This window comes from Mus caroli, unplaced genomic scaffold (genome assembly GCF_978045245.1).
Source record: "Mus caroli unplaced genomic scaffold, Mus_caroli_1 scaffold_18, whole genome shotgun sequence".
Lineage (NCBI taxonomy): Eukaryota > Metazoa > Chordata > Mammalia > Rodentia > Muridae > Mus > Mus caroli.
In genome coordinates this window covers 10,359,416-10,386,803 of record NW_028227273.1, presented here as the reverse complement: position 1 = coordinate 10,386,803, position 27,388 = coordinate 10,359,416, and the positions used below count along the sequence as shown (strand labels likewise).

General features: G+C 41.3%; 1 protein-coding gene across 2 annotated transcripts in view; it reads right to left on the bottom strand.

Annotated features, from left to right (window-relative positions):
* Positions 1-27,388, bottom strand: part of Thada (THADA armadillo repeat containing) — a 284,103-nt gene that overhangs the window by 252,244 nt on the left and 4,471 nt on the right. The window contains exons 5-20 of one of the 2 annotated variants that reach the window (XM_085833257.1): positions 26,852-27,000; positions 26,700-26,732; positions 26,428-26,480; positions 23,760-23,943; positions 20,100-20,194; positions 18,610-18,830; positions 15,715-16,406; positions 13,790-13,941; positions 13,068-13,223; positions 12,119-12,241; positions 9,598-9,721; positions 8,525-8,679; positions 5,160-5,367; positions 1,981-2,116; positions 1,563-1,699; positions 568-726 (exon numbers count right to left, since the gene is read on the bottom strand). In XM_085833257.1, the coding sequence (XP_085689383.1) occupies positions 568-726; positions 1,563-1,699; positions 1,981-2,116; positions 5,160-5,367; positions 8,525-8,679; positions 9,598-9,721; positions 12,119-12,241; positions 13,068-13,223; positions 13,790-13,941; positions 15,715-16,406; positions 18,610-18,830; positions 20,100-20,194; positions 23,760-23,943; positions 26,428-26,480; positions 26,700-26,732; positions 26,852-27,000 (2,777 nt within the window). Of the gene's footprint in view, positions 1-567; positions 727-1,562; positions 1,700-1,980; positions 2,117-5,159; positions 5,368-8,524; positions 8,680-9,597; positions 9,722-12,118; positions 12,242-13,067; positions 13,224-13,789; positions 13,942-15,714; positions 16,407-18,609; positions 18,831-20,099; positions 20,195-23,759; positions 23,979-26,427; positions 26,481-26,699; positions 26,733-26,851; positions 27,001-27,388 lie in introns of those variants that run through there. The other variant, XM_029471016.2, reaches the window with a different exon arrangement.

The following is a 27,388-nucleotide window of genomic DNA, read 5'->3' as shown; positions in this document are numbered from 1 at the left end:
CAGCTCTGCCTGCGCCATGCCTGCCTGGATACTGCCATGCTCCCACTTTGATGATAATGAACTGAACCTCTAAACCTTTAAACCAGCCCCAATTAAATGTTGTATTTATGAGACTTGCCTTGGTCATGGTGTCTGTTCACAACAGTAAAACCCTAAGACAGATGGCTTAGCAGTTAAAAGTGTGTACTGCTCTTTCCCAAGTGAGGTTAAAGCATCCACATCAGACAACTCACAACTACCCGTAACTTTAGCTCCAGAAGATTCTGATACCCCTAGCCTCCACAGATATCAGCACTTAGGTGTGTACACATACACATAATCTAAAATAAAACACTTTTTAGGAAGGAAAGTGTGCATTTTACATTACTGAAATACTTGTGGTCAGTTGGTGTACACTGGTATAGGCTCATCAATACAACCCTACATAGAATGCCTTACAAGGCCCCAGCACCATACACATACATACACATATACATGTGCACACATACACACAAGCATACACACACACACATATACACACATACACACACACACCACTGATTACACTATCAGTTTTATGTATCTTACCTTTAATTTCTGCAGAACTATCAATATTTGAGACACTGGTACTCAAGTCCCCCAAATCAAAGCTATCACATTCTTTCAGTATTTTGGTGTGGTTGAAGTAATCGTTAGTATCCCGTGGCTGAATCTCATTGAGAATGAGTTGCAAGCGGCTTGCTGACGCTGAATAAAAGATAAATGTGCATGAACGCTCAGTTCGATATCATGCGCAGATTTCCTCAGACTAATTCACAGTTGCCGTAATTTTTAACAGTGACAATCAGCTGTACCCACAAGATGGATAATGTGAAAGTTACTTACTTACACAGGCTCTTCATGATATTAGTGTGCACTCTTTGATATGAGAGTTTACACTGAAGACATGACCAAAACAAAGCTCAAACATCTACCACTCAAAGGTTGCCATCACTCTTCTTCATAGTTATCTAGACACTTGTGTACAGTGCTTAGTCATGTGGCCAGCAGAACCTGTTTCCCTAGCTCACCATATAAGATACCAACATTAAACGATAAAACTGTGTTTTAATATCTAAAAAAGTAACCTCAAGGCCACACAATCTTTCATAACACAGGCATATAAAGAGTTCCTATTTAGTTTAGAAGAGCATGGTGCCCAGTGCTAATGCTTGGTGAAGGGTCTCTTCCTCTGCCCTCTCTTGTCCTCACTTCTGTGGATCCCTTCTTTATCCTGACTAAGTCCCCCAGCTATTTCACGGCTCTCTCTTTTTCCTTTAGGGTAACTCAATGCTTACACTAGGTCTGCTTACAGGAAGATGAGTGAGTTTGTTTACAGGAACAAGTTCACCTTACCAGTGACAACACCACTGAGCAAAAAGTCTCTCCTGCTGGGGGCCATTTTTTAATAGTTACAAAGATTACTAAAAAAATGAGAAATAGCATGAAAAAAGATTCTTCCCTGAATTTAGTTTCTGTATCTCTCCAAAGAAATAAGTAAGGGAAAGATGGAGACAGACGCGCACTGGCCCTTGCCTGCTAACCTGAGTCAGTGTCCACAGGGATGAGGCCTTCAGGAGAGGAGCTCTGGATGACAGGGGCCACCACAGTGGAAAGCCTGTAGGACAGCAGCAGAAGCCTCCCCAGCACCGGCCTCCACTCGCTCGCCAGCCGCAGGCCACTGCAGCAAACACAGTACAGACATTTACACTAAAAGCAAAACCTCACCTGACAAGGAAGAGTAACACAAAGAAGGACCTGAAAGAGTCTGGGGCTCACAACTGGGTTATGTATGAAATATAACGAACTTAAAAACATGTGCATATGGGTATATAATTAAATCTAATTTTCAATTCTTCTTAAGGCAATGGACTATTCTTTTCCCAAGACGCGCTCCAATAAGAAGCTAAAGGTAGGGCGTTAAGTCTATTTCTCAAACAAGACATAGCTGTGAAGTCTTACTTTAGAGGCAACCTCTGAAAAGCTCTTGTTATACAGTGGACTCTCCCATACATTGGAAATGAAGACGCAGCCTGAAGCAGAGAGTTCTCAGCTCGAGATATTTCATCCTCAAGGTTTTCCATCAAGCATTTAATAACTAAAAAAAGCAAGCAGAAAACTGAAATGGCCTCAGTTATAAAACACATTTATAATTCATTTACAGAGAAAGAGTATACTCAGGTCAACTAGAAGTTATATTAGAGGGTGTGTGTGTGTGTGTGTGTGTGTGTGTGTACACATTTACACCTGTGTGGACATCTGCACAAGTAGAAGCCAGAGGTCAGTGCTGGGTGTCTTCTCCAGTCCCTCTCGACCTTATTTCTGAAAGCAAGCTCTCTCACTGAACCTCAGGCTCACTGCTTCAGTGGGGCTGGCTGGCTGGTTAGCTCTGAGAAGGTGGCTTGCCCTTCACAGATAGCTGGTGATTCCAACTCAGGTCACCCAGTGTGTCTCCCGAGTCACTGTTTCAGAGGTTTGGAATCAAAGATTTTTCAGGGATATCAGCCCATTACCAACTTGTAATTAAGGCAATTTTAAAGAATGGAATGCAGTCCCTAATTGCTGGAGTTAGTGATGACATGCACTCTGAACCAATCCTTCTCCATACCCTCCACCCAGGTGTCAAACTTCAGGACAATGTAGTATGACTGTGTGGCCGAAAGATAATATTTAGTAACAGTATAATCAAGATACAATTGGGAAATCGTGCAATTCATATGTGTACAAATTAGTAAAATGGCTCGGTGGGTAAAGGAGCTTTCAGTCAAACCTGATGACTTGAGTTAGATTCCCAGATCCGATGCAGTAGAAGAAAATTAGCTGCTGAAGTTGGCCTCTGACACCCACATGGTTACAAACTTACACACACACACACTCTAGATGTAATAAAAAAAATTAGAGTGTAAAACTCGATCAATTTTTCTATCATCAGCTGTATGCAAACATAAACATTATTCTAAAGCATTCTTACTGCCTGCTGTCTCTGTCTCTATCTCTGTCTCTCTGTCTCTGTCTCTCTCTCTCTCTCTCACACACACACACACACACTGTCTCTATCTCTGTCTCTCTGTCTGTCTGTCTCTGTCTGTCTCTCTCTCTCTCTCTCACACACACACACACACACAACTAAAACAAAAGGCTTTAACCAGCAGCAGCAACAGTAGTAGTCACTCCTCTATGGTAGCTCCACCATGCTCTGCTATAGGTAAGCACTGATTTCTTTTGTCCCTATAGATTTTCCTACTCTTAGCCAAATGTGGTGACATGTACTTGCAACCCTAGAACTTTGGTGAGCTGAGGTGGGAGCTCAGGAGCTCAGGAACAGCCTGGCTACACAGTAACCTGGCAGCTAGCCGGGGCTATGTGAGGCTCAGGTTCAAGAAACAAAAACAAATTAAAACAAAAAACCCAAAATGGAAACAACAAACACACTAACAAACAAAGATTCTAGACATATTATAAATAAAATGAACAGTGACTGGGTACAATCACTTGTCATATGTTTTCAAAGTTCACCAAAGCTACTACTTCACTACTTCATTCTTTCATATGGCAGTACAGATCTAACAGACTTTTTCCTGATGTGCACATGGCTTATTTCTACTTCTAGACAAGTATGAAAAATGCTGCTATGGACATTCTGTAGTCTCTGCCTAGGCTTATGCTTTCATTTCTCTAGTTATTTACAGGCTGAATGCTTGTCCTCAATCCTAGAAGTACACATCCTAGTTTCTCTTCAACCTAATTAACGCTTACAATTTGGGTTTTTTGTTTTTTTGGTTTTTTTAACCATTCCAATTGGAATGAAGTCTTTCCTCTCTGTGCTTCTGATCTGTATCTCCCTAAAGGCTGATGGTGCTGAGTGCTGCTCCGTGGAGTTGCTATTCATTTACTGAGCATGTGCAAAGTCCTGGGCTCAATCCCTGCTACAGCCATGCATAAAAATGGGTATTGTAGCTCATGCCAGTAATCCCATCACTCAGGAGAGGAAGGCAGGATGAGCAGCAGCTTAAGATCACCCCTGACTACACTGCAAGTTTCAGGCCACCCTAGGCTACACGAAATCCTATTCAAAAATAGGAGGAATAATAGGAGGGTGGGTGGTGGAGAGCTGCCCTGTTACAGAAGCATACAGACCTTAGTTTGAATCACTAGCCCTGACTGGTGTAGTGACACATGTTTGTAACTGCAGTGGTGGAGTAGGAAGCAGAGACAGGCAGATTCTGCAGCCAGTACAGCAGAAACAGCACCCAGGTTCAATGGAGAAGCTGTCTCAAAAATTAAGGTGGAGGGGTGGAGAGACACTTAGATGCTATCTTGTTCAGGTGTGTAAACCTGAGTTTAAATCCCAGAGCTGTGCATGGCCAGGCCCTGTGGAAGATGAACAGGAAGATCTCTGGGTCTTGCTGACCACTAGTGTAGCTACAGGTTCAGTGAGAAACCTTGCTTCAAGGGAAGAAAACAGAGTGATAGGACAGGACACGAAATCTTCTTCTCTAACCTCTGTGCACACACTACAGGCATACACTCACATACACAACACTTAAGTTTCAATGTTTTTAAAAATAATTTAAGATAATAAGGTGGAGAAGTGTTAACTCAGCTCTGTACAGTCACAATGAGGATGACCTAACTGCAGCCATAGAAACATGGCCATAGGCAAGAGCTGAGAGAGAAAACTGCCCTTTTAGAACATGTGTCTCATTAATGGACATTTGTGTACTTATTTAGCATAAGTCTTCTGTTTTGAAATAGGTCAGTCAGGTGGTGTTGGCTCACACCTTTAATCCTAGCACTCAGGAGGCAGAAGCAGGTGGATCTCCAAGTTTGAGGCAAGCCTGGTCTACAAAGCTAGTTCCAGGATAGCAGGACAGCCAGGGCTACTCAGAGAAACCCTGGCTCAAAAACAAAGTGTGTGTGTGTGTGTGTGTGTGTGTGTGTGTGTGTGTGTGTGTGGGAGGGAGGGGGGGTTAAAGGTGAGTAAATATTAATTTGCATGAATAATGCAGGCATTCTCCTGTGTGCTGATAAATTCTTAAGATAACAACAAGTGACTCTTAAGCCAAAGAGTGCTGACCAAATAGAAAATGAAACCGAGGGTTTGCTAAGTTACAGCCAAAGGTCACTTTCTCAATACAAACCCACTAATGTGTTCCTTTCCACCACAGCAGACTTCTCTCCTGCTCCGCGTGTGAGCTGCTGTGGGGAAGAGGCAGACAGGGAGGCTGGCAGAGCATCCTGCCATATCAGCAAGTTCAGCAGGTAGGAGGCTGTCACACAGTCATACGGTTTGGTGCTAGTGCTGAGCTCCAGCGCTGCCTGGAACAGGTCTTGCAGCTTCTCAGAATCCTAGAGAAGAGCACAGTCTTGGTCACCATGGCAGAAAGCACCTTGAAGGAACCACGTGCTTAAGAATGCCCCACATCTGGCTGACAGTCAATACGAACAGTGATGTGCACGGCCTGCTTCTCTCTATGAACATAGACTTCTTCTGTCATAGGACTTGGTGATCATCACTGACCACTTTAGAGATGAAGCCCTTTAACATCGTTTCATTGGGAAACTCAACGGGAAACAGATTAACTCTGTGCATTTGCTGTACTTCTGAGCTGTGCCACTGTCACCATGGCTACTCCGAGCACAGGCTTTAGTCAGCATTGTTTCTCCCAGTGTATGTTCTGTCTGAGCACCACGTCCTTGTCCTTTTTCTTTTTCCCTTCCATAGAACTGTTGCTTGAATGACACAGCCATAAAAAGGCTCCTCATGGTAAAACTCCATACATGAGTGGAGAACAGAGGACCAGATAGGATTCAGAAATCTGGCATCCAAATTCCTATACTGTGTAATAAGTAAGAAAACAGAACAAGGGAAAACTCACTGTAACAACTAGGGAAAGAAAGTCACTGGATTGGCAACAGGACACATGGATCCCAGTCCCAGTCACACAGCTGACAAGCCGTGTACTCGCCACTCTGAACATCAGTGTTTAGTTGATCAATAATATTATGATTCGTTTCGACTGTCCCATAACTACCTATTAGAAAGAGTTAAAAACTTATCTCTGAATTTTATTATTAGTACAATGACATTTAATGATGACTAACAATTTCAAAACAGTAGATAGCAAATGTACTGACTGTAATGTCAGTTTATTTCTATCTAAATTTTTTTCTACTTGACCTTAGAGTAAATCTTTTTTTTTCTTTTTTTTTTTTCTTTTTTTATTGAGACAGGGTTTCTCTGTATAGCCCTGGCTGTCCAGCCTGTAGACCAGGCTGGCCTCGAACTCAGAAATCCGCCTGCATCTGCCTCCCAAGTGCTGGGATTAAAGGCGTGCACCACCACGCCTGGCTTAGAGTAAATCTTAAACTACCCTACCTATAAATCAGTAAGAAGCAAAATAAACAGTCTTAAAACTGAGAACACTTTTATTCCACTTAGATCAATATATTAATATAATGAACCCTAGATAAGGTACCATGCTTAAGGAGAATCAACTTGCATAATTTGTCCTTTGACCTACACACGGACACACACATACGTACATACAGTGTCACACAGAAAAAAAAATAGATGAAAATGTAATTCAAAAACTTAAAATATTAATGTACCATTAAGATTTGTAGGGGGCTGGAGAGATGGCTCAGTGGTTAAGAGCACTGACTGCTCTTCCGAAGGTCCTGAGTTCAAATCCCAGCAACCACATGATGGCTCACAACCATCTGTAATGGGATCTGACGCCCTCTTCTGGGGTTCTGAAGACAGCTACAGTGTACTTACATATCATAAATGAATAAATCTTTAAAAAGATGGGACGTAAATCAGATGTAGTAAGGACATACGTCAGAAAGACACGCCATCATGGACATGTGTCATACACAGGGTACTAAGCTAGTGTTAAAGGTACTTACTGTGCAAAAGTTAGGGAAATACAGAGTCCATATCTTAAAGGTCTTTTTTAAGTAGGAGGTGATCAATTCTTTTATTTTAATTACACTTATTTATTTTGGGGGGTGGTAGGGAGCTGAAAGAGATTTGCACAGGCTACAGTAGTCACATGGAGGTCAGGGGAAAACAAAAAGAACTATTTTTCTCCCTCTATCATGTAGAGTTCAGAGAAAAACCCAGGTCACAAAGCTTGGTGACAAGCACCTTTACCTACAGAACCATCTCACCTGCCCTACTTTCAAGTCTTAAATGTTTATATGTCAACCATTTTACTAACATGCAACAAGACCAGATACTGTAACCGAGATCCTGACTTAAACCATGTGAGACAAAGTTTCTTCTAATGCTACAGTATCTCTGGGACAAGCACATGTTTACAGATGAAAGGCACACAGGGCCTCTCCAGGCCCTGCACAGGGTCTGTAAGAAGCAGGCCTCTCAATAATTTACTTTCTCACTGCAGATCCTCTCAAAAACCATTTGAATAATCAATGAGGCATAGCTAATCTATATGAGAAAAGGCTACATGTGATAACCAGTAAAGGAAATGGTGCAGACAGAAGAAAATCTAAATTAAATTCTTATAGGGCACAAGAGTTTAGCAGTGAGCACCAAGAACCTTCTGCTCACTAAGGTACCTGAAAAGTTTATGAATACAGGCAGATGCTGGGCAACAACTCCTAACCTGGACCCAATCAGAACAGTGACACCCTAAGATGCTGCAATGCCATACCAAACCCACAGAAGCAACAACACTGCTGTCTTGTACATCTCTGCTCCACTGAATCTTACACCTATAAAATGATGTCAGGCTGTACCTTCATACCCTACATATACCTAACAGCTGCAGTCCCCACAGGACTCTAGAGAGTATTAATAAAAGGCTAAACAAAACTCAACACCCTCTATGTCCCTGCTGACCCAACATCCCCAGAGTAAGATAAAAGGAAAGGAAGAGAACCTGGCCAGGGTTCCCCTGTAGACTTACTCTATACTCTATACTCACTCTATACTCCTACCCAACCTTGTCTCCTGCCACGGCAGGAAGAGTAGTGTCAGGTGGAGGGCTGAGGCCCAGCGCGTCAGCAGAGAACTGCAGCTAACCTCAAAGAGTCTGAGGTTTCAGTCTCGGTTTAGCTACTGCTTACTGGAAGACCGGAGCACATTGTCTGCCTTATTTACACTCAGCTTCTTGGTCTGCTAATCTGGGAGATTATCTTTAAAACCTCAAAATGACTGTAAGTGATATGTTCTGAGCAAGAATTACAAGCCCAAGGGAACTAAGGATACCACATACCTGGAACCTACCAATGAGCTTGACAACAGTAAACCTCCTGCCTCCCACACCTCCACTGCCATCGCAGCAGTTTAAAAAGCAGAGCTCAATGATGTGGATTTGGCCATTTCCCATGCTGGAAAGAGTAAGGACAGATAGCAACTGCAATAAATATCCAAAAGCTGTAGAAGGCGAAGGGCTGGGGGAATCCTGACTGCTCTCCCTAAGGTAAAGTAAAAGTTCTGCATTCACGCACGTTTATGTAGATAACGCCCAAATACCTGGAACTGTCCAGCTGTTACTGATGACAGCCTCATCAGAAGATCAAATGCTAAGGTTTTCACTTCTTCAAAAGTACTAGTGAAACACTCCATAAGTATTTGGTAACGGCCAGCATCAATGTCATGACTCAGCTGATACACTGTTTGGATGTTACCTTAAAATTTAAATAAACAAAAATCAAACTTACCAAAGTTATATGGCCAAATATTTATATAAGAGCAATACAAAAATTCATACTTCCTGCTTCATCTACAGTTAAGATTTCACTTTGTACTTCACACAACATACACTACGCACAATAGCAGAACTGTATCTTCTCAAATGACAACGAAGTACTACAGCTTTAAAAATGTGAAAAGTGATATGTTTTGAGCAAAAATTACAAACCCAAAGGAACTACAGAGACCACATACCTGGAACCTACCAATGAGCTTGCAGTAAACCTCCTGCCTCTTAAACCTCCACTGCCACCGCAGCAGTTTAAAAAGCAGAGCTCAATGGTGTGGACTTGGACCATATATTTTTAAGATTTAAAAGCATTTCCTAGAATCAATGTACATTTCATATAGATAATTTAATTTGTTGGTATGTAATGATTTTTGTATTATTTTATGTGATTTCTAAAAGTGTAGAAATCTTCAAGCAGATGGCATATATGAGAAACCACATTTTAACCACAAAGCCTCATTCATCTTATATATTAAATACAAGATAAGCCATTATGGTTTTCATTTTAAACTTAAGAGATGAAGCCCTTACTTATATCAGCACAAATAAACATGGCAGGGTAGATCAGGCAGTCTTGGTGTGGTGAGCAAGAAGACCCACACCAAGGACCCAGTTTAGTATGTGCTTAGAAAGTGACAAACAGGAGGAGACAGCTCTCTCTCTCTCTCTCTCTCTCTCTCTCTCTCTCTCTCTCTCTCTCTCACTTCCCTTCACTAGCAACTTTACTTGTGCACAAATGAGAGCTATGCATTAAAAGGGAGTCTATATAGAGACAGTAAGACTCAAACGTCAAGCATAGCAACAGCTCACACGGTGCATGTCTCCCGACGTCGCGGCCGCTTACCTTCTGGATCAGGGAACACTTCAGCTACTGAGCCTAAGATGGTTAAAGCTGAGAATCTAGTCGAGTAGGAAGACCCAGGAAACAATGCTTCAAAGAGAATGTTGCAAACAGATGACATGAAATTCTAAAATGAAGAACATATTACAGTTAAGGATAATGAAGTTAACTAGCAGCTGGTCAGGTGGGTTCCTTCAGAACTTAAGTGTGTCTGCTCTATCTGATCAGGGAGAAGGCTGCTGAGCTTGTCCTAGCTGTCCGACTCTTCAGCTTGACACCTACTACAGTTTGGACAGTTTATCCCTACAGATTCATCTGCTTCATGTCTGACCCCCAGTGGGAGGTGGGAGGGCAGGGGCTTTAAGAGACAAGGCCTGGTGGAAGGTAATTAGGTAATTAGGTCTAGAGGGTTCCAACCCTGGGCACAGGAGTAAATCACACTATTAGTTTCCACGGCAGGAGTGCTATGCTACAGATCTATTTTCTCAGCTAGCTGTACTGCCTTCACTCCTGACCACATGCTCCTTCCATGCTGTGCCCACCATGCTGCTATAGCATGGCATGGTCAGCGAACCCTTAACTCTGCTGTTTGGTCTTTCTGGCCACTAACATTCTTCTTCATAACCTAGATCCTTTCAAAGCACCCTCCCTAAGGACTTGATACAGCAGCATAAAATGGACAGTGTTCATGGCACAAACTACATCCATCATGACCTTAATAAACACTGTCTTCACAGACTCAACAAGATAAACCACAAACATAATTTTAGAAAGAACAAGGTTTATTCAGCCCTGTCTACAGCAGGGCTTTATGAATCCTGACTTCTCTGCACATCAGGCATCAGAGGTTTACAACTTTCCAAAGTTTGAGAGTAAACAAACAAACAGCCAAGAAAGACTACCAAATTGACTGTGATACAATTAATCCAAAGATTGTTTTCCACTTGCCTCCTGAGAGTGGCCTTTATTCCTGATGCTCCTGTTTCTACCTTATAAGCACTGAGACAACAGGCATTCACTTCCACTTCTAGTTTATGTAGCCCACATAGCCACGTGTTGGAGCCCACACCTAGGCTGGGATTCACCACATGACTATATGCATAGTAAGAAAGCACTCCACCACAGAGGGACTCAGATTAAGTTTCTAAGGCCTAATGTTCAAATAATGCCTATCTGCTGGACACAGTACCCATAACTATAACACAGCTCTCAGAAAACTAGGCTAGAAGAATCCCAGTTTGAGGCCGCCCTGGGCTATACAGTGAGACCTTCTTTCAAAGGAAGGAAAAAGGAAGATCCCTAAGCAAAAAACGAACTACAAGCTTTGATGAAAATGTAGAATCTCAATCCACACAAGGTTTTATGTTCCTAAGGGCGGAAGTGACAGTTCATGAATGCCATGTCACTCCTTTCAGAAAGAAACAAAAGATAGATATCTCCTCAAATGCAGCAATGATCTAAGGGAGGCTAATAAACATTACACTCACACACACACACACAGGGCAGGGCGCATTATATACTCACTTTTAATGGATCGTAGTGTTTTTTTTTAATTGTTATCAATTTATTTGTTTATTATGTGTGTATTCATACATGGGCAGTACATATCACTGTGCCGTGGCAATCAGATGCCATGTTCATGGGTAGGCCGTCACCATGTGGATTCTAGGCATGGAACTCAAGATGGTAGGCCCAGCAAGCCCCTTTACTTGGTGAGTCAAGTGAAGGCTAAAGAGGGTCTTCTCAATCCTCAAAATCAAGTTGTTCAGAGGTTTTGCCTGATTTGTATGGTTTGGTTGTTTGGGACAGAGCTCACTATGTGGCCCTGGCTAACCTGTATAGCAGGAGGTCAGGAGGATGGGGTAAGTCAGTGTAACAACTGCTATGTCATCATGAGGTCCTGAATTGGATCTGTGGCACCCAAAGCCCAGGGTTGGAATGCACGCCTTCAATCAGTCCTGGGTTAGAGACGAGAGGATGCTTGGGGCTGGCTGCCAACCAATCTAGCTCAATCAACAAGTTCCAGGTTCAGTGAGAAACCTGTCTCAAAAAATAAGGTGGAAAGTAATCAAGGAAGACACTTCCTATCAACCTTTGTCCTCCACATGCATACATGTACACACACACACACACACACACACACACACACACACACACACGCACAGAACTGAAAGTTGTCGATCTGAGCCACAGTCCAAGCAGCATCTTGTGCCATTTGAAGAGGTGGAGTTTAGAGACAGCAACTACCCAAATGTCTGAGTAATAAGTAAACTGGCCCACAAGAAGTGAATTACCAAGGTGAGCCCAGTTACGTCATTCTGACAGAGTCTTCAAGTATTGCCTTGATACTACAACTCAGGCTACCTCCAGTGGAATGCCCAGACCCAGAAGGAATATATAACTTCCAGCTTGAGGAAAAAGCACAAAGCCACAATTCATCAAGGGCTTTCTGTCTGCTACCCTCTGGTGCGTACTCGCAAGTGTGTGTGTTTTCTGAGGCCTGCATGTCTTGTACATAACCTACCTTATACTGCTGTAAAGAGACAGAAGGCTGCTCTCTGATGGATCGGTTCTCTAAGTCAGGTGTAGATTTTCTCTGTTCCAATTTAAAAAGTACCTGCGAACTTTCTTGTATCCTGTAAAACAACTTTTAAGGAGAAAGGACTTTTTGTTTTACCATATATAAGCCACGCAGTAAACTAAAACATCCGCCTGCAAGGACAATTTAAGGCTAAGAGAGAGCCTGGATTTTCAAATATTGAAATCCGCAGTTTCTTTTTCACATAAAATCAACACTTTATAGTTTTACCAAAAACAACGTATTACTGCAATCAGAATTAAACCAGTTTTCCCATTTCCTTTAAATTGGTGTGAACCTGCAAAATGATAATCAATTCTATACCTTACCAATTCCTCACCATAGATGCACTATATGTCTGATTCAGATAAGTTAGTCATGAGATTAGCATTTCATGGGTGCTTCTTCCCCCATCACCAACACTTTCTTCACACCACCTATGCTCTAAGAACCCCAACGCTGAGCAAGTTGGGGTTGGTGCGACAACTTGGCGAATTAGGGTGTATATCACCAAGCCTGACAACCTAAATCTATTCCCAGGATCTACATGACAAATGGAGAGAACCAACTCCTGCAAACTGACCTCTGACCTCCATAATTGCACCCTGGGATACACACCTGTCCCCTAAATAAATGAATAAAATGTTTAAAATTATATTTTTTAAGAGGTCAGGGTTGATATTTTTTTTTTTTAAAACACCCAAATGAAAGAACTCTGTGTGCTGGATTTTAATCCGACAGGTAAACTTGTTGAACTCAGAGTAAAACTCTGAGGCCATGAAGCCAGGTGGTAGCCCAATATCACAACCGTACCACACTCTTCCCAAATCTGGACCTTTTTAAACAGTAATTTCTAGAGCAATTACTATTTTCCCATGCTGATGCAAAATTCTACCTTTTTAAGGAGTGAGCAAATCTGCTGGCGCACCCCTGGAGACTGGCTGTTGAGATTGTAAGTGATAAAAAACTGAACCCACTGCATTTCTTCTGTAGAGACCACTTCTGTGCTCCGATTACTTTCACAAAGCAAGCCTAGTGTATCTATCCGCACCTAAAATACATGAAAATACGTTAATTTTTCTCTGAAATAAAGAAGCCTAAAATACTTATAATTTTGTGTAAACTTCATGTTACCCACATATACCTCAAAAAGGTTTCCCAGTCAATACACCTTGTATCACATCCTGTAAAACGATCTCATTACATGAAGAAGACGGAGGCCTCACAAATCCACAGTCAAAGCCTCACTTCCACAGCACGCTGCCCCACGGCTTTCTTGTCCTCTTAGTGCTACCTTGCTGCAGGCCTCCACAGATCACTTTCAGCTCACACCAGCCAAGCACCATGCACCTGGTCAGGCTCTCGTAAGCCTTACAGATAGATAAACTACCTTACCAGGGCACACTGACATGTAGGATGTGTCTCCGAGTTGTAGTTTCTTTGTGTAAGCTGTCTATGCTGCCACCAGACACTGCATAGACTGAGTACAAGGATGGCACATTCTACTGGCTCCTTAACAGGCTTCTGACAGTGCTAGGTTCAACTCAGGGGCCTCTAGCTGGGCTACTAAAGCAATTAGATTATTAGGAACTATGGATGGAACGAAACTTTCCTTACTTGGCAGTGCTGGTGAATTAAGCCTTGCTTTACCCTTGCACTACACACAAGGTTCTCCCAGGCAGGAGTTGCAGACTGAAGATGTCCATGAGCTCTAGCTGTTCGTAGACATGCCATCAAAGCTCCCAGAGCTCCTCTGTGATTACAAGACCCTAAAAGGAGAAAAGACTATTCTTGTTCCAAAAGCACAAGAGCAGAGACTATTCCTGTGCTATGCAATGACTATGACGTGTCAACTTTTATGATCCAATTAACATTAAACTTTAAATTCTAACATGAATTAAAGTGCTATTCTAAAATAAAAATGACTGGAGATGATTGCTCATGCCAATAATTCCAAGTAAGCACAATTATCTTACTAATTTAAAGAAATCATAACTTATTCACTAATACTTTTACTTTTGGTCTTAACACTGACAAAAAAAATCACCATATGTGAATTAGAGAAAAAAAAATCAGGTAAAGAAAAGTTATAAACAATTTCACAAGAATAGTAGAACACTGTAATTGTTCAAAGACTATTATTTCCTTTAAAATAAAGACTAAGCCAGGCAGTGGTGGCACACGCCTTTAATGCCAGCACTTGGGAGGCAGAGGCAGGCAGATTTCTGAGTTGGAGGCCAGCCTGGTCTACAGAGTGAGTTCCAGGACAGCCAGGACTACACAGAGAAACCCTGTCTGGAAGAGAAAAAAAAAAAGAAACACTAACCCATAACTGGTTTTTGAGTTGTTCTCATTGTAAAGAACACAAATATGCACTACAGAGACTTGCTGACTTTAGCATAGGATCAGCAGCTAAGGAAGGCGTGGGACACTGTGGCTTAACAAAATAAGCACAAGCTAGCATCAGAACAGGTCATATCTCAAGTGGTCGCTCAAAAATGCAAGAATAACTATTAAAAGACTATTATATAATAGATTGTTTTTGTATCAAGAAACCAAAATTTCCTCTCAGAGCCAATAGTTCAAAGTTTCTTCAATTGCAAATAAGGGTATATATTTTTTCTTTATCAAAAGGGTAATTTTAATCTATCCATCCATCCATCCATCCATCCACCTACCCACCCACTCGTCAATCTATCTAGAGAGTTTGTTTCATGCAGTCATGACATGTATGGAACTCACTGTGTATACTGAGCTGGCCTTGAACTGGAAGCAATCATCTGCTTCTGTCTCCCAAGTGCTGGAATTACCACATATGGACGGCCACATATTAATTACAAATCACGATTCCTTTAGCACTCGAGTCTCAGCGGGATGTTTCCCCCAATTCTAAATGACTACATAGTTTGTCTTTAAGTTGTGCTTCCTACTAAGCACAAAAACCCATCTGCTTTATTAGGCCTGCCTACAGCATTTTTAATTGCTATCTCAATCGCCTGGATAAAGAAAATTATATAAAATACAGACAGCATTCCTCTAGCTTGAGAACAAAAAAATAAAGAGATTAAAACCTTATAACTAAGGGGTGGAGAGTATAGTTCTTGAGTTAAGAGCACTGGCTACTCTCCAAGAGAGTAGCCCAATATCTACATGGCAGCTCACAACTGTCTGTAACTTCATTCCAACAGATGCAATGCCCTGTTCTGACTCCAAAGGCACTAGGCACACACATGCTGCACATATAGACACACAAGCAAACCACTCATACACATACAAATCAATCTTTTTCAAAAAACAAAACACAAAAGAAAACCCTACAACTGAGATCACTGCTTGGCTTGTTGAAACTACTTCAGCCAAAAACTCCACTCTGCTACTGAAAGTAAAATGTTTCAGTCTGAAGTGGGTGTCATTAATAGCTTTCTTTACCACTTATAGAAGGGGAGAGAGGACATATTTAAACTAGAAGATGACAAACATCTGCCCAGAGGCTTACATTTAAGTATCCTAAATAGAAATTCATAAAACAAAAATTCTCTCACCAGTTCCAGTATCAGCAGATGCCTGAAGAATCTGCACCATGTAGCGCAGGCTCTCAGGGCTGTAATTCAGTAACCGTGGCAGGTAATAATCAATCACATAAGATCTCTGATCCAAGTTTCCTCCACACAGTACAGAAAGGACAGGAAAAACCCAAGTCTCATGCCACTTGTCCATCCAGGTATTGGTGACAGTTTGGGACTTCAAAAGGCTCTTATGATTTTTAAACATGGTTTCCAAGAGGTCACTTGCATAAGGTACCAATGACTGGTCTCCCATCACCTCTAGAATTTGAGATGGAATAGTTTTATCTATTGCCAAAATATGTTCAATTCCAAGACTCTCCACCAAACAGCTGAGGCAAGCGTACTTCCCTTTAATGTGCCATTCCAGCTGCAGAAGACTCCTAGCCAACTCCAGACAGAAGGGGTCAGTGGCCAAATCTGCCCCTTCCATAGTGAGCCGGTGCATTTGCAAAAGATTTCTGAACATGACTTTGGTCTGATGTCTCAGAGCGTCTAACGGGTGCTCCCAGTGTGTGTAGACATAGTCCAGGAGTCTCCTAGGTACGCACGAGTCCCCATGCAGGTGACCCTTTAAGCCTGAGGAACCTGACTCAAGGATTTGTATGGCTGAATTGGTCCAAGATGCCAGGATTCTAGACAGGAACATTTCTAATGTTGACTCCTTAATCCTGAAGAAAAATAGACCATGATGTGTATGGTTAGAAGCTGCCTAGTAAAAGAAATTAGTATCACGACTTTTTTTATTAAATTAGGTATTTTCTTCATTTACATTTCCAATGTTATCCCAAAAGTCCCCCATACCCTCCCCCCACTCCTCCCATGACTTTTAAATACAAAGAATGAACAAAAAATTTAATGAAATTTACAACAACAAAAACAAAATTATAAATAAGGCCAAACTGAAAGTGAAATTTTCACATGAATATTTTTACTTTATAAAATAAAAAACAAATGAATATAAGGAAACCTTTACAGACCATGAATAAAACTTAATAGCAGTAAGCATTACCTTTATGATAAGAAAAAAAGCTCTAACATAATTTTTACAAGTTGGAGATACAATTTACATACTATAAATTCACAAATTTAAAGGGCACAATTTGTGTCCTTTTGTATGTTCATGGGATTGCACAACCATCACCACAGTCAACCTCAGAACGTTCCTATCTTCCTAGATGGTCATGACATTATCTTTACTGTAATGATGGTTTCATGGGTATGGGGGGAGCATACAAGTGCATGCACATATGCATGCACACAGGACAAGAGAAGATATCTGGTGTCTTCTCTTACAGCTCTTCATCTTATTGCCCTGAGACACTGTCTCGTACTGACCTACAAGCTGGCTATTTCACCTAAGATGGCTGGCCAGCAAGCTCTCAGTATTGCCTTGTCTCCACTTAGCAGTTCTGGGGTTGCAGGCATGTGTATGGCTGGAGAGCTGAACTCATGTCCACGCATTTACACAGCATATGCTCTGTGCCACTGGACCATCCCCTGGCCTCTCATGGAGATCTTAAAACAACCTGCGGGCCCAGCTGAGAAAGGCTGGAGAACCATGCTTTACTCTTGGGGTAGCTATTGTTTTAGGATGATGAAAATATTTAGAGACCAGGTCTCACTGGGTAATTTAGGCTACACTCAAACTCATCTTGCTGCCTCTGCCTCCCAAGTGTACCATCGTGACCATCTAGGAAGATAGGAACGTTCTGAGGTTGACTGTGGTGATGGTTGTGCAATCCCATGAACATACAAAAGGACACAAATTGTGCCCTTTACATTTGTGAATTTACAGTATGTAAATTGTATCTCCAACTTGTAAAAATTATGTTAGAGCTTTTTTTCTTATCATAAAGGTAATGCTTACTGCTATTAAGTTTTATTCATGGTCTGACTTTAAAAAACTTACTATAATTTATGTATTATTTATGTATTGCATATGTGCATGTGTGTCAAGGTCAGAAGTAAACTTGCAAGAGTCAGTTCTCTCCTTCTACCATGTAGGTTCAATGACTCAAACTCAGATCTTCAGGCTTGGCGATGAGAACCTTTAACAGCTAAGCCATCTCACCAGACCCTATTTGACATTTTAAATACTTGCTCATCATCCAAAATGGCCCAACACCAAAGAAACTCAGCTCTGTAAGACCTGACTACAGCATGCTCATCAGCGAGCACTTACTCTAGAACCTCACTTTATCCATCCAGTAAACTGCACCATGTTTGCATAAAATACATTATCTTACTTAGAATTTATGAAACTCATGAAACAGAGTCATGTTTTCTAAAATGGTAGCATGAGTGGAAGATATACTCAGGAGTTAAGCCAACAGACTATGCTTTCAGAGGTCCAAAGTTCAATTCCAAACACTTATGCCTGGCAGGTCACAACCACCTGTAACTCTAGTACGAAGGGACACACTGCCCTCTTCTGGCCTCCATAGCATTTCATACACATGCAAATACCCACCACACATATGCACATAATAAAATAGAAGTAATTTTTTTTAATGCTAGCAAAAATTGGGTGTGGTAGTGTACACTTATTATGGGAGAAGAAGCAGTAAGATCAGGAGTTCAAAACCAGCCTTGGTCACAAAGTTCCAAATAACATGGGACTGACTCAAAACAAGCAGAAGAGAAAGCTGGCATAGATAGTGATTGTTAGAAATGTTCATTCCACATCAGCCTGCACCAGTAATTTCTGTCTTCATCATCTGCTCTTTTTCTCACAAGCCTATTTTATTCTCACATATTTTAATTTATGACTTATCCAACCACATTTAACTGAATTAATTTTGTTGGCTTAGTTGTATCCTTCAAATGTCTTATAAGCAAAACAAAATACGAGATAACAAAGCCAAAACTCACTGTGAACTCAAGGTGAACAAAACATGTACTATATCCAAGAGCAAAGCCTCCCCGCTTGGGCCCATTCTCCCATCCTGCCAGTCCAGCATAGCAAGTGATCCCTGACACAGGAATAAGAGAGTTGAGGCTGGCACATCAGGACAGCAAAGGCTCCCACAGCTATTCGTGAACCACTCAGGGATGCCAGTGCACTCAGCTGACCGGAGAAGCAGGCTGCTGATCTGGAAAACAAGACGTAATAACATACAGTATCTTAAATACAAACCTGAATATTGTAGGAAAACTAATGAAACAGCACAAGCACTGAAATTATTATCCTAACTTTAAAAGTGAGAACAACTCGCTCTAAGCACATCCATCTTTCCCTGCTATGGAAGGTCAGCATATGAGGCAGAGAGGATGGATGCTCTTAGAGGAGTTCTGAGAAAACTCAATTGTACTCAAAGATAATGATTGTGCATGATCTCAGAATACAGACATGTTTAATATAAGTCTGGGCTAAAAGACAAAGTGAGTTTCTAGATAATATACTGAGAGGAGGGGAGACCGTTAGCAGCCATTACAAAGATGTGATTTCCATTACCAAATTACACTCTCCTTAAGAGACCAAACTCACAACCGGGCGTGGTGGTGCATGCCTTTAATCGCAGCACTCGGGAGGCAGAGGCAGGCGGATTTCTGAGTTCGAGGCCAGCCTGGTCTACAGAGAGAGTTCCAGGACAGCCAGGGCTACACAGAGAAACCCTGTCTCGAAAAACCAAAAAAAAAAAAGAGTCAGAGAGAAATTGACCCTCATATGCCTCTCTTGTATTACAAAGAATATGATTAAGTATACTGCAAAGTTTATTCTTAAAAAAAGACTTTCAGAATATTATTACAGTGTATTTAATTGGCCCCTGCATAGTTTTAATGTCAGTCATCACTTACCACACTGACACACAGATCTGAAAGCAGCCCTAGAAACACTCAGGAGCGAGTCCCTAACATGCTGGCAGCAGTTAGCTCTGCACAGCTGAATTCCAGGCAGCTCTGCTCAGCCTGTCCTCCCTGCCCTCACTTCACTTTTATATTTAGAAATGTCATTATAAGAGAAAAGACCTATTGTTAAAACACAAACTATGCTAAATAAATTTTAAAATTCAGCTAATGTGATTTAAAAATTGACGGACAAGTAAAATGGCTTAGTGAGTACAGACATGTCAAATCCAGCAACCCAAGTTTGGTCCTCAGGACCCACATGAAAGCAGGAACAAACTAACAACCACAAGTTTCCACTGACCTATGCGCAGCCATGTGCGCACACACACACAGACACACCACACAGACACACAAAATGACACACGTGTGCCCATACACACGCCACAAATAAATAACTATAAAATAACAAATAAATAACTATAAAATAACAAACAAAATATTTAAAAGTTAAAAAGTGATGTCCATCTAAACTGTCACAGTGAAGGAAAATCCTAAAGAGAAGATGTACTCACCAATCCAGGGAGCTTTTCAGATGGTCGGAACATGGTCTTAATGAAAAGAATGACAGCTAATCCAGATGTACTCTGAACAGTCTGCAGTAGGTCATCTATGGGGTGGAGGGTAGAGCAGACATCACATTTTAAAGGGTCTGGTGTCATACAAAGAACAAGTGATTTGGGATCAGGCAGACCTCACTAGTTCTAGCATGAACATTTCCCAGGCAACTAAATCCCAGACACATTACTTAACCTCCCAGAAACTCAGCTTTTTTTTTTAAAGGGGGGGCGGTTAATAACTCATACCTGATAAGCTGTCATAAAGTTTAGAAGAAAATGAGGAGAAAGTCTAAGCGCAGTACATATTCTCTATACAGAGTATTCCCTTTTAATACTCAATCTTACTATCTACATCTCTGGCACATCTTGTGACACCATCACCTGCCCCTTCCCACCACTGACACCTCTGTACCCCAAACCACAATTTTTCTTAGAGAGCTTTGAAGGTCTATGTGAAAAATATATACCACATTAATTAGAAACCTTGCTGACACAGCATTCAAAGTGACCAATTTTGAGTTGCTAATTTTTTTTTTTTTACATATTACATTAGCCTCCAGTAATGTGAATTCTTCAACTCAGACAGAGACACTGTAAGTTAAATATCCTCTGTCCTCCATATCTGGGAACAATACTGACTTTTGTCAGCCATATGCTTAGCCAGAAGCAGGATCCTTGCTTCCACAATCTTCCTTCCATCTAAAGGCAGCCCTAGAGAGTGTTTAGGCCCAAGGGCCATAGGCACAAATCCCTGGGATCTGTTAGGTTTTTTTCTGATGAAAACGCAATTGTCCCATCATCCCACTTGATGCTTGCAGCTGCAATAGATATCTGCCAAACAGGAGGTAACACACATATGGATAGATACCAGCATGATATAAATGCTAAAGCAGCATGCAGAAGTGGTCCCACATTGACGGCTGTATTTCTGGATCATCTGCCTCTGAACTTCGTGGTACAGGAAGAGATGCATCAGCTCAGCTTTCTGTTACTAGCTACACTGTACTACAGCTGAACACTTTACTACATAAAAAGCTTTAAATTCCTAAGAATGCACTGGTGAAGTGCCATCAACCGCTCAGAAAATAAGCTGTCTCTTTAAAACTCTGTCTGGGACTGGAGAGATGACTCAGCAGTCAAGAGTACTTGCTCTTACAGGGGACCCAGGTTCACTTCCCAGTATCCCCCAAATGGAGGCTCACAACCATCTATAAACCTGGTTCCAGGGATCTGCTGCCCTATTCTGAGCTCCACAGGCACCTAAATTTACATGGTATACATAAACTCATATAATCACACACAATACACATAAAACTAAAATGAATTTTAAAACAGTTTAAAATTGTGTCTTCTCTGTATTTCACCAAAACCTTTTATTTTTCAGATTATCGAATTCCCCTTTTAAAAGGCAACTATCTCGTTCAAGTTAACTATAAATTCTGTCTTGATAAAAGTAACTCACTAGGATCTGGGGAGATGGCTCAGCCATGTGCCATCTGAACCTCTGCTGCTCTTGCAGAAGAGCTGGGTTTAGGTCCAGAGCTTACACTGGATGGGTCACAGCCACTTCCAACTCTAGCCAGGCGTCCTCTCTGGCCTCCGCAGGGGCCCATGTGTACTCATAGACAGATACACATACACAGAAGTCAAAAATTCTACTTAAATTACCCAAGCAATGACGGGCGTGGTGGCTCACGTCTTTAATCCCAGCACTGGGGAGGCAGAGGCAGGCAGATTTCTGAGTTCAAGGCCAGCCTGGTCTACAGAGTGAGTTCCAGGACAGCCAGGGCTACACAGAGAAACCCTGTCTCGAAAAACCAAAACAGAAAACAAAACAAAAAAAATTTTAGTTTCCTTTAAATTCCTAAAAGTCCAAGGTAAAAAGAAAAACAGAAATACTAATTAAACAATAAAGCTATGACTTTTCCTAGTCACCAGTGTTAAATCAAAAAATTACCCCAGCAAAAGCAGAATAATTCTTACAAAGAAGAGTTCTAAACAGGTCCCCATGTTTTGTCTTGGGGGGTGTGTGTGTGTGTGTGTGTGTGTGTGTGTTCACATGCACTGCAGTGTGTATATGAAGCTCAGAGGATAACTTATAGGACTCCATCTTCTCCCATCATGTGATGTGTGTACCAGGGAATCAAGCATCAAACCCAGGTCATCTAACTTGGTGGCAAAGGCTTTACCCACTGAGACATCTTATTCACACAAAGTTTTGTTTTTAGTTTTCTGCTTCTTTAGTTTTTTAATTTTTAAAAATGTTATGTGTATGTGTTTACATCTTGTGTGCACAGTGTCCAAAAGAGCAGAAGAAGGCATAGGATCCCCTGGGACTGGAGTTACAGACTGCTGAGCTGTTATGTGGGTGCTGGGAATTGAACCCAGGTCTTCAGAGGAGCAGCCTGTGCGCTTAGCCACTGAGCATCTCTCCAGCTCCGTGTTGTTGGGTTTTAGTTGCTGCTGTTGTTTTGGCTTTTGCTTTTTGTTCACTTGTTTATTTTTTAATTTTGTTTTTTATTAAAGTTCTTATATACATTACTACACAGAACAGCAGATGAAAGGAAAGGATAATTTAATCTTTTCTGTAATACTTAAATGTTATATAACGCCTGTTTGGTTTTTGGTTTTTAAAAAATACTTTATGTATACATATACAGTTAATAAGTTATAGAAAGTGACCATGCTTGAACTTATCATGAGGAAAAGAGAACTAAGCTTCCCAGCCAGAAGATCTATCCGTGTACCTCATCCCAACCATAACCTCCTATCAGACTCTGAGGAAACACTACTGTGACTTTCACAGACTCTTCAATAGCTTTAACAAATGAGTAAGTATTACTAGACAGGGCAGCAGCCACATCATTTTTCCAATGCCTTTTAGGTATCTTACACTATTTCTTCCTTTATCTGTCTTTATCCCTTTATCTCTAATGAGGAACTCTGGCCCATCTGACTTGCAGAGTTGTCTTCAACCAGGATATTGTGTTTGTTTATTCCTGGTTTATGTCCTCTGTCTAACTCAATGCAGTCCTCTGATTTCTGCAAATTGGCAGCTAACCTAGAGATAGCATCTCTCAAATTCAATCTCTTTGGGAAGATGGCAGGTGGCAGCTACACAAATCTAAGAGATGTGTTTGTCTGGTTTCCTGTTTCTGTGATTACTGATGCCTAATGGCAACTGCATCGATCATCAGTGTTACAAAAGGCCCACAATCAACAACTTTGTCATTGTTTGAATATAATACCACTAAGAGCTCAACTCAGCTTTCCAAATCTTCCTTAAATCTGGTATCTACTTTCTTTATAACCTAAAGGCTGTGGCTTTCCAACACTGAGGTTAGTGGGTTTTCTCCTTTGTACAGAATAAACATGCTGACACATATACAGTCACAAACTGGGGAAAGCTCTTCAACCTCCCTTGCTGAACGCATATATTTAAAAGACAAAAATCAAGCAAACAAACAAGCATTAAAATCATGTACTCCAGGCCCTTTCTCCATTGGCTGACAGAGAAATTCCATATCTAAATTACATGTATGAGCAATTACATGTATGAGCAAACGCTGACTGGCATGCAGTTATAAGCGTCGTTTTGCACACTGATACACTTACCGTCATTTAAGAACTTGGTGAAGATGCTCAGCAAGCCACACATACTCTGCCAGATGGGTGAGCTGGAGTCATTCCAGAGGCTGCCCTGGGGCCCCTGTACTTTCTGTACCAATGTCATGGCAACTCTAACACCTACCAGCAAGTCACTCATTAACTGTGTTTGAACAATACGATTTCCAGCAAACTTCCTACAAAGAAGAAAAGAGAGGATTTCAGAAGGAAATTCAAATATAGTTGTCACCACCTTTGCACCCCCCTAAAACCAGCATGGTCCTGCAGCCGTCTATTTGGGATTAAAGCAGACATATGTCTCCATCTCCCATTTGTAGAAGCACTCCAGTTACACAGACACTAACTGTAAACTTCTAATACTCTTACCTGTGTAGGCCCTTTCTCCTTACCCACACTAACCTTACTCCCTACTTTAGGGCAAAGAGAAGAAATGTTTGAAAAGGGCTGGGGAGATGGCTCAGCAGTTAAGAGCACTGACTGAACTTCCAGAGGTCCTGAGTTCAAATCCCAGCAACCACATGGTGGCTCACAATTCATCCGTAATGAAATCTGATGCCCTCTTCTGGGGTGTCTGAAGAAAGCTACAGTGTACTTACATAAAATAAATAAATTAAAAAAAAAAAAAGAAAGAAAGAAATGTTTGAAAAGACATGAAGACGTAATGAGACAACTACAGACTTGAACACATTTTCTGCACACTCTTTCCCACCTATCTTCAACACGTTCTCCTAGGGTCTGTCCTCAGACATATGACTACATAGTTCTCTTCTCCCTAAACTATTTACCTACATGTCTATGTCTCTCCTCCCCCTCATACCTCGCCCCTTTCTCTCCGGTGTGAAGGATCAACCCAAAGCTTCTGATCCTCTGACAAAGAGATATAGTCCGAGCCTGCCCTCCTCTACATCAAAGCTCCCCAAGATTCAGTTCTCTATCTAATTCTCTCCCTTGATACTGATCTCATATAGCTCTTAAACTTTCAATTATACTCTGTATGTTTACTATTGCCAAAGTTTTGGCTCTAACCAGGTCTCTCCCATTACAAACTTGTATTTCGAACTTCCTACTCACTATCTGCATTTGGGTATCTAATAGGTATCTCAAAATATATGAATTTATACGTGGCTCCAAACCCACACTACCTCCTAGGATCTCTCTCTAAAATACTGTAACCACTCTTGCCGCCTAGCCTCTGTATCCCATCTGTAAGGAAATCTTAGTTCTCTCTTCAGAATATCTCTGCACCCACACTGTGTCCATGTCCATTCTCATGCCTCCTTTGGGTTACAAGAGCTTCCAACTGGTCTCCCATTCTTTAACCTGTCCCTCTTGGGCTACTTTCAATAGAGGAGAACAGATTATTAAAACTCAAGCAAGGGAAAAACAGTTTGTAACTTCCTCAACACAAACAAAATGAGCAAAGGACCCAGCTATTCCACTCCTAGGTATATAATCCCAGGAGCTGACAGCAGAGCCAAGTATGGGAGGCATACTGGAGCTGAAGCAGGGGAACTGCCACAAGTCTGAGACCAGCATAAATGGCAGTTGAGTTGGAAGCCAACTGAGGCAACAGAGTAAGACCCTCCTTTCAAAAACAAATAAATAAGGGAAAAGAAGAGAAAAAAATAAAACAGAAACTGAAACTCTTGTGCACAGCAATGTTTAAGGCTGCATTATACAGCAGCCAAAAGGTAGAAAAGCCAAAACATCAGCATATGAATAGACAAAATGTGTCATAAATACACAGTGAAATATTTGGCTTTAAAAAGGAATAAAATTCTGCTACACATTACTACATAAATCGGTCTTGAAAACATTCCAAGTGAAGTCAGCCTGACCCAAAAGGACAAGCAGGCTGAGCATGACAGTACAGAGTGTGACGGGACAGAGCAGAGCATGACGATACAGAGCATGACGGAATACACCTGTGATCCCAGCACTCAGGAGGCTAAAGCAAGAAAAATCATGAATTCAGTGCCCACCGGGACTATACAGTGAGACTATATCCTAATCACCCAAATATATATATGCAATAAATATACATATATGTGCAAATAAAGAATAAATATTCATATATTATGTGATTTCATTTATATGAAGTATCAATAGTGAACACATTCAAAGAGACAGAAAGTAGGATGGGAGTTATCAGGGTTTGTGTCATCTCAAGGCAGTGAATTAGGAGGGATATACATTTACTTAGAGGCATATAAAATAGCCACATCAAAATGTCTAGGAACCAACTGACTATTGAGTCTACTAAGGAAGAAGAGATCTAACTAGAATCTCAAATATGTAGACAGTGGCTGACACCAAAGTATCAGACAACATAAAGCAACAGGAACGAAATTAAGTGCAGGGTTGGACCGAGGTCCATCAGATGAATCTAGAAATCTGAAAAGGAGACAAGGAGCAGGAGGCCTCAGGTTAAAGTGGACACACAGCTATTACTTCTACTCCACTGCAGAGCTTCCCTAAACCACTCAGGAGTCCAGGTTTCAAATACAAACAGCATGAACAGATGCGTAAGGAACAAGGTCATAACATCAATGTTTTAGAAGATACAAAGCCTGAGACCTTTAAGAAAGCTTCCCTGTACAGAAACAATTTCCGGTGTGCACTCAGACACGTGCACAAGCATGCAAACAAACAGCACTTGCCTGTTTTCTTCCAGGATTTCAATTAAACTCTTCCGCAGAAAATGAAGCACTGAAACAGAGAGACAACAATGACAACCAGAACTCCAACCCGGAACATTTTAAACCGTCTACCACAGACGATGTCAGGAGAAAGCGGAAACCTGAGGGGCATGCGCTACGTTAGTTAGGTAGAGGCCTCTAATATTGCCAAGAAATGTAAAGCAGTCAGCTCTAAAACGCCTCAGAAACACTGTCATCCCTCAGAGCAAAAGGAAAGGTGAAGACTCACCATCTTTAAGCAGATTAACCACACTTGCTCTACCTGCAGGTAGGAAAATAACAATGCTAAGGTGCTTTTGCCAAATGAACAATTAAAAGACAGTAATGTAATCACAGACGTGACGTCACCCAGGAAAAGGCACTGAGGAGGTGCTGGCTTACCCAGGTTAAAGTTCTCCATGCAGGAAGATATGTTATCCATTACTTTTCTATAAGAATATAAGTCAGCAGTATCTAATTCTTCTTGAAGATGAAGAGTAAAACTGTGTGTTGCCTGAGTTAGAAAAACCTCAGGTAGGCCATTGAGTGAGCTGCAAAAAAGAACCAAAGGATGCAAAAGCTTACATCACTGAGTTAAGTGTGGAGGGCGAAAACCATACAACTGTTAAATACTGAACCGCACCTGCAAAATACAGCCTCAAAATTATTACCTCACAGTTATTGTGGCCTCACATGGTTACTATGACCTCACAGTTATTAAGACCTCACACAGTTATTATGACCTCACACAGTTATTATGACCTCATACAGTTATTATGACCTCAGTTATTATGACCTCACACAATTATGACCTCAGTTATTACGACCTCACAGTTATGACCTTAGTTATTATGACCTCATAGTATAACTTCACAAAGTTATTATGACCTCAGTTATTACGACCTCACATACTTACGATGACCTCAGATTTTATGACCT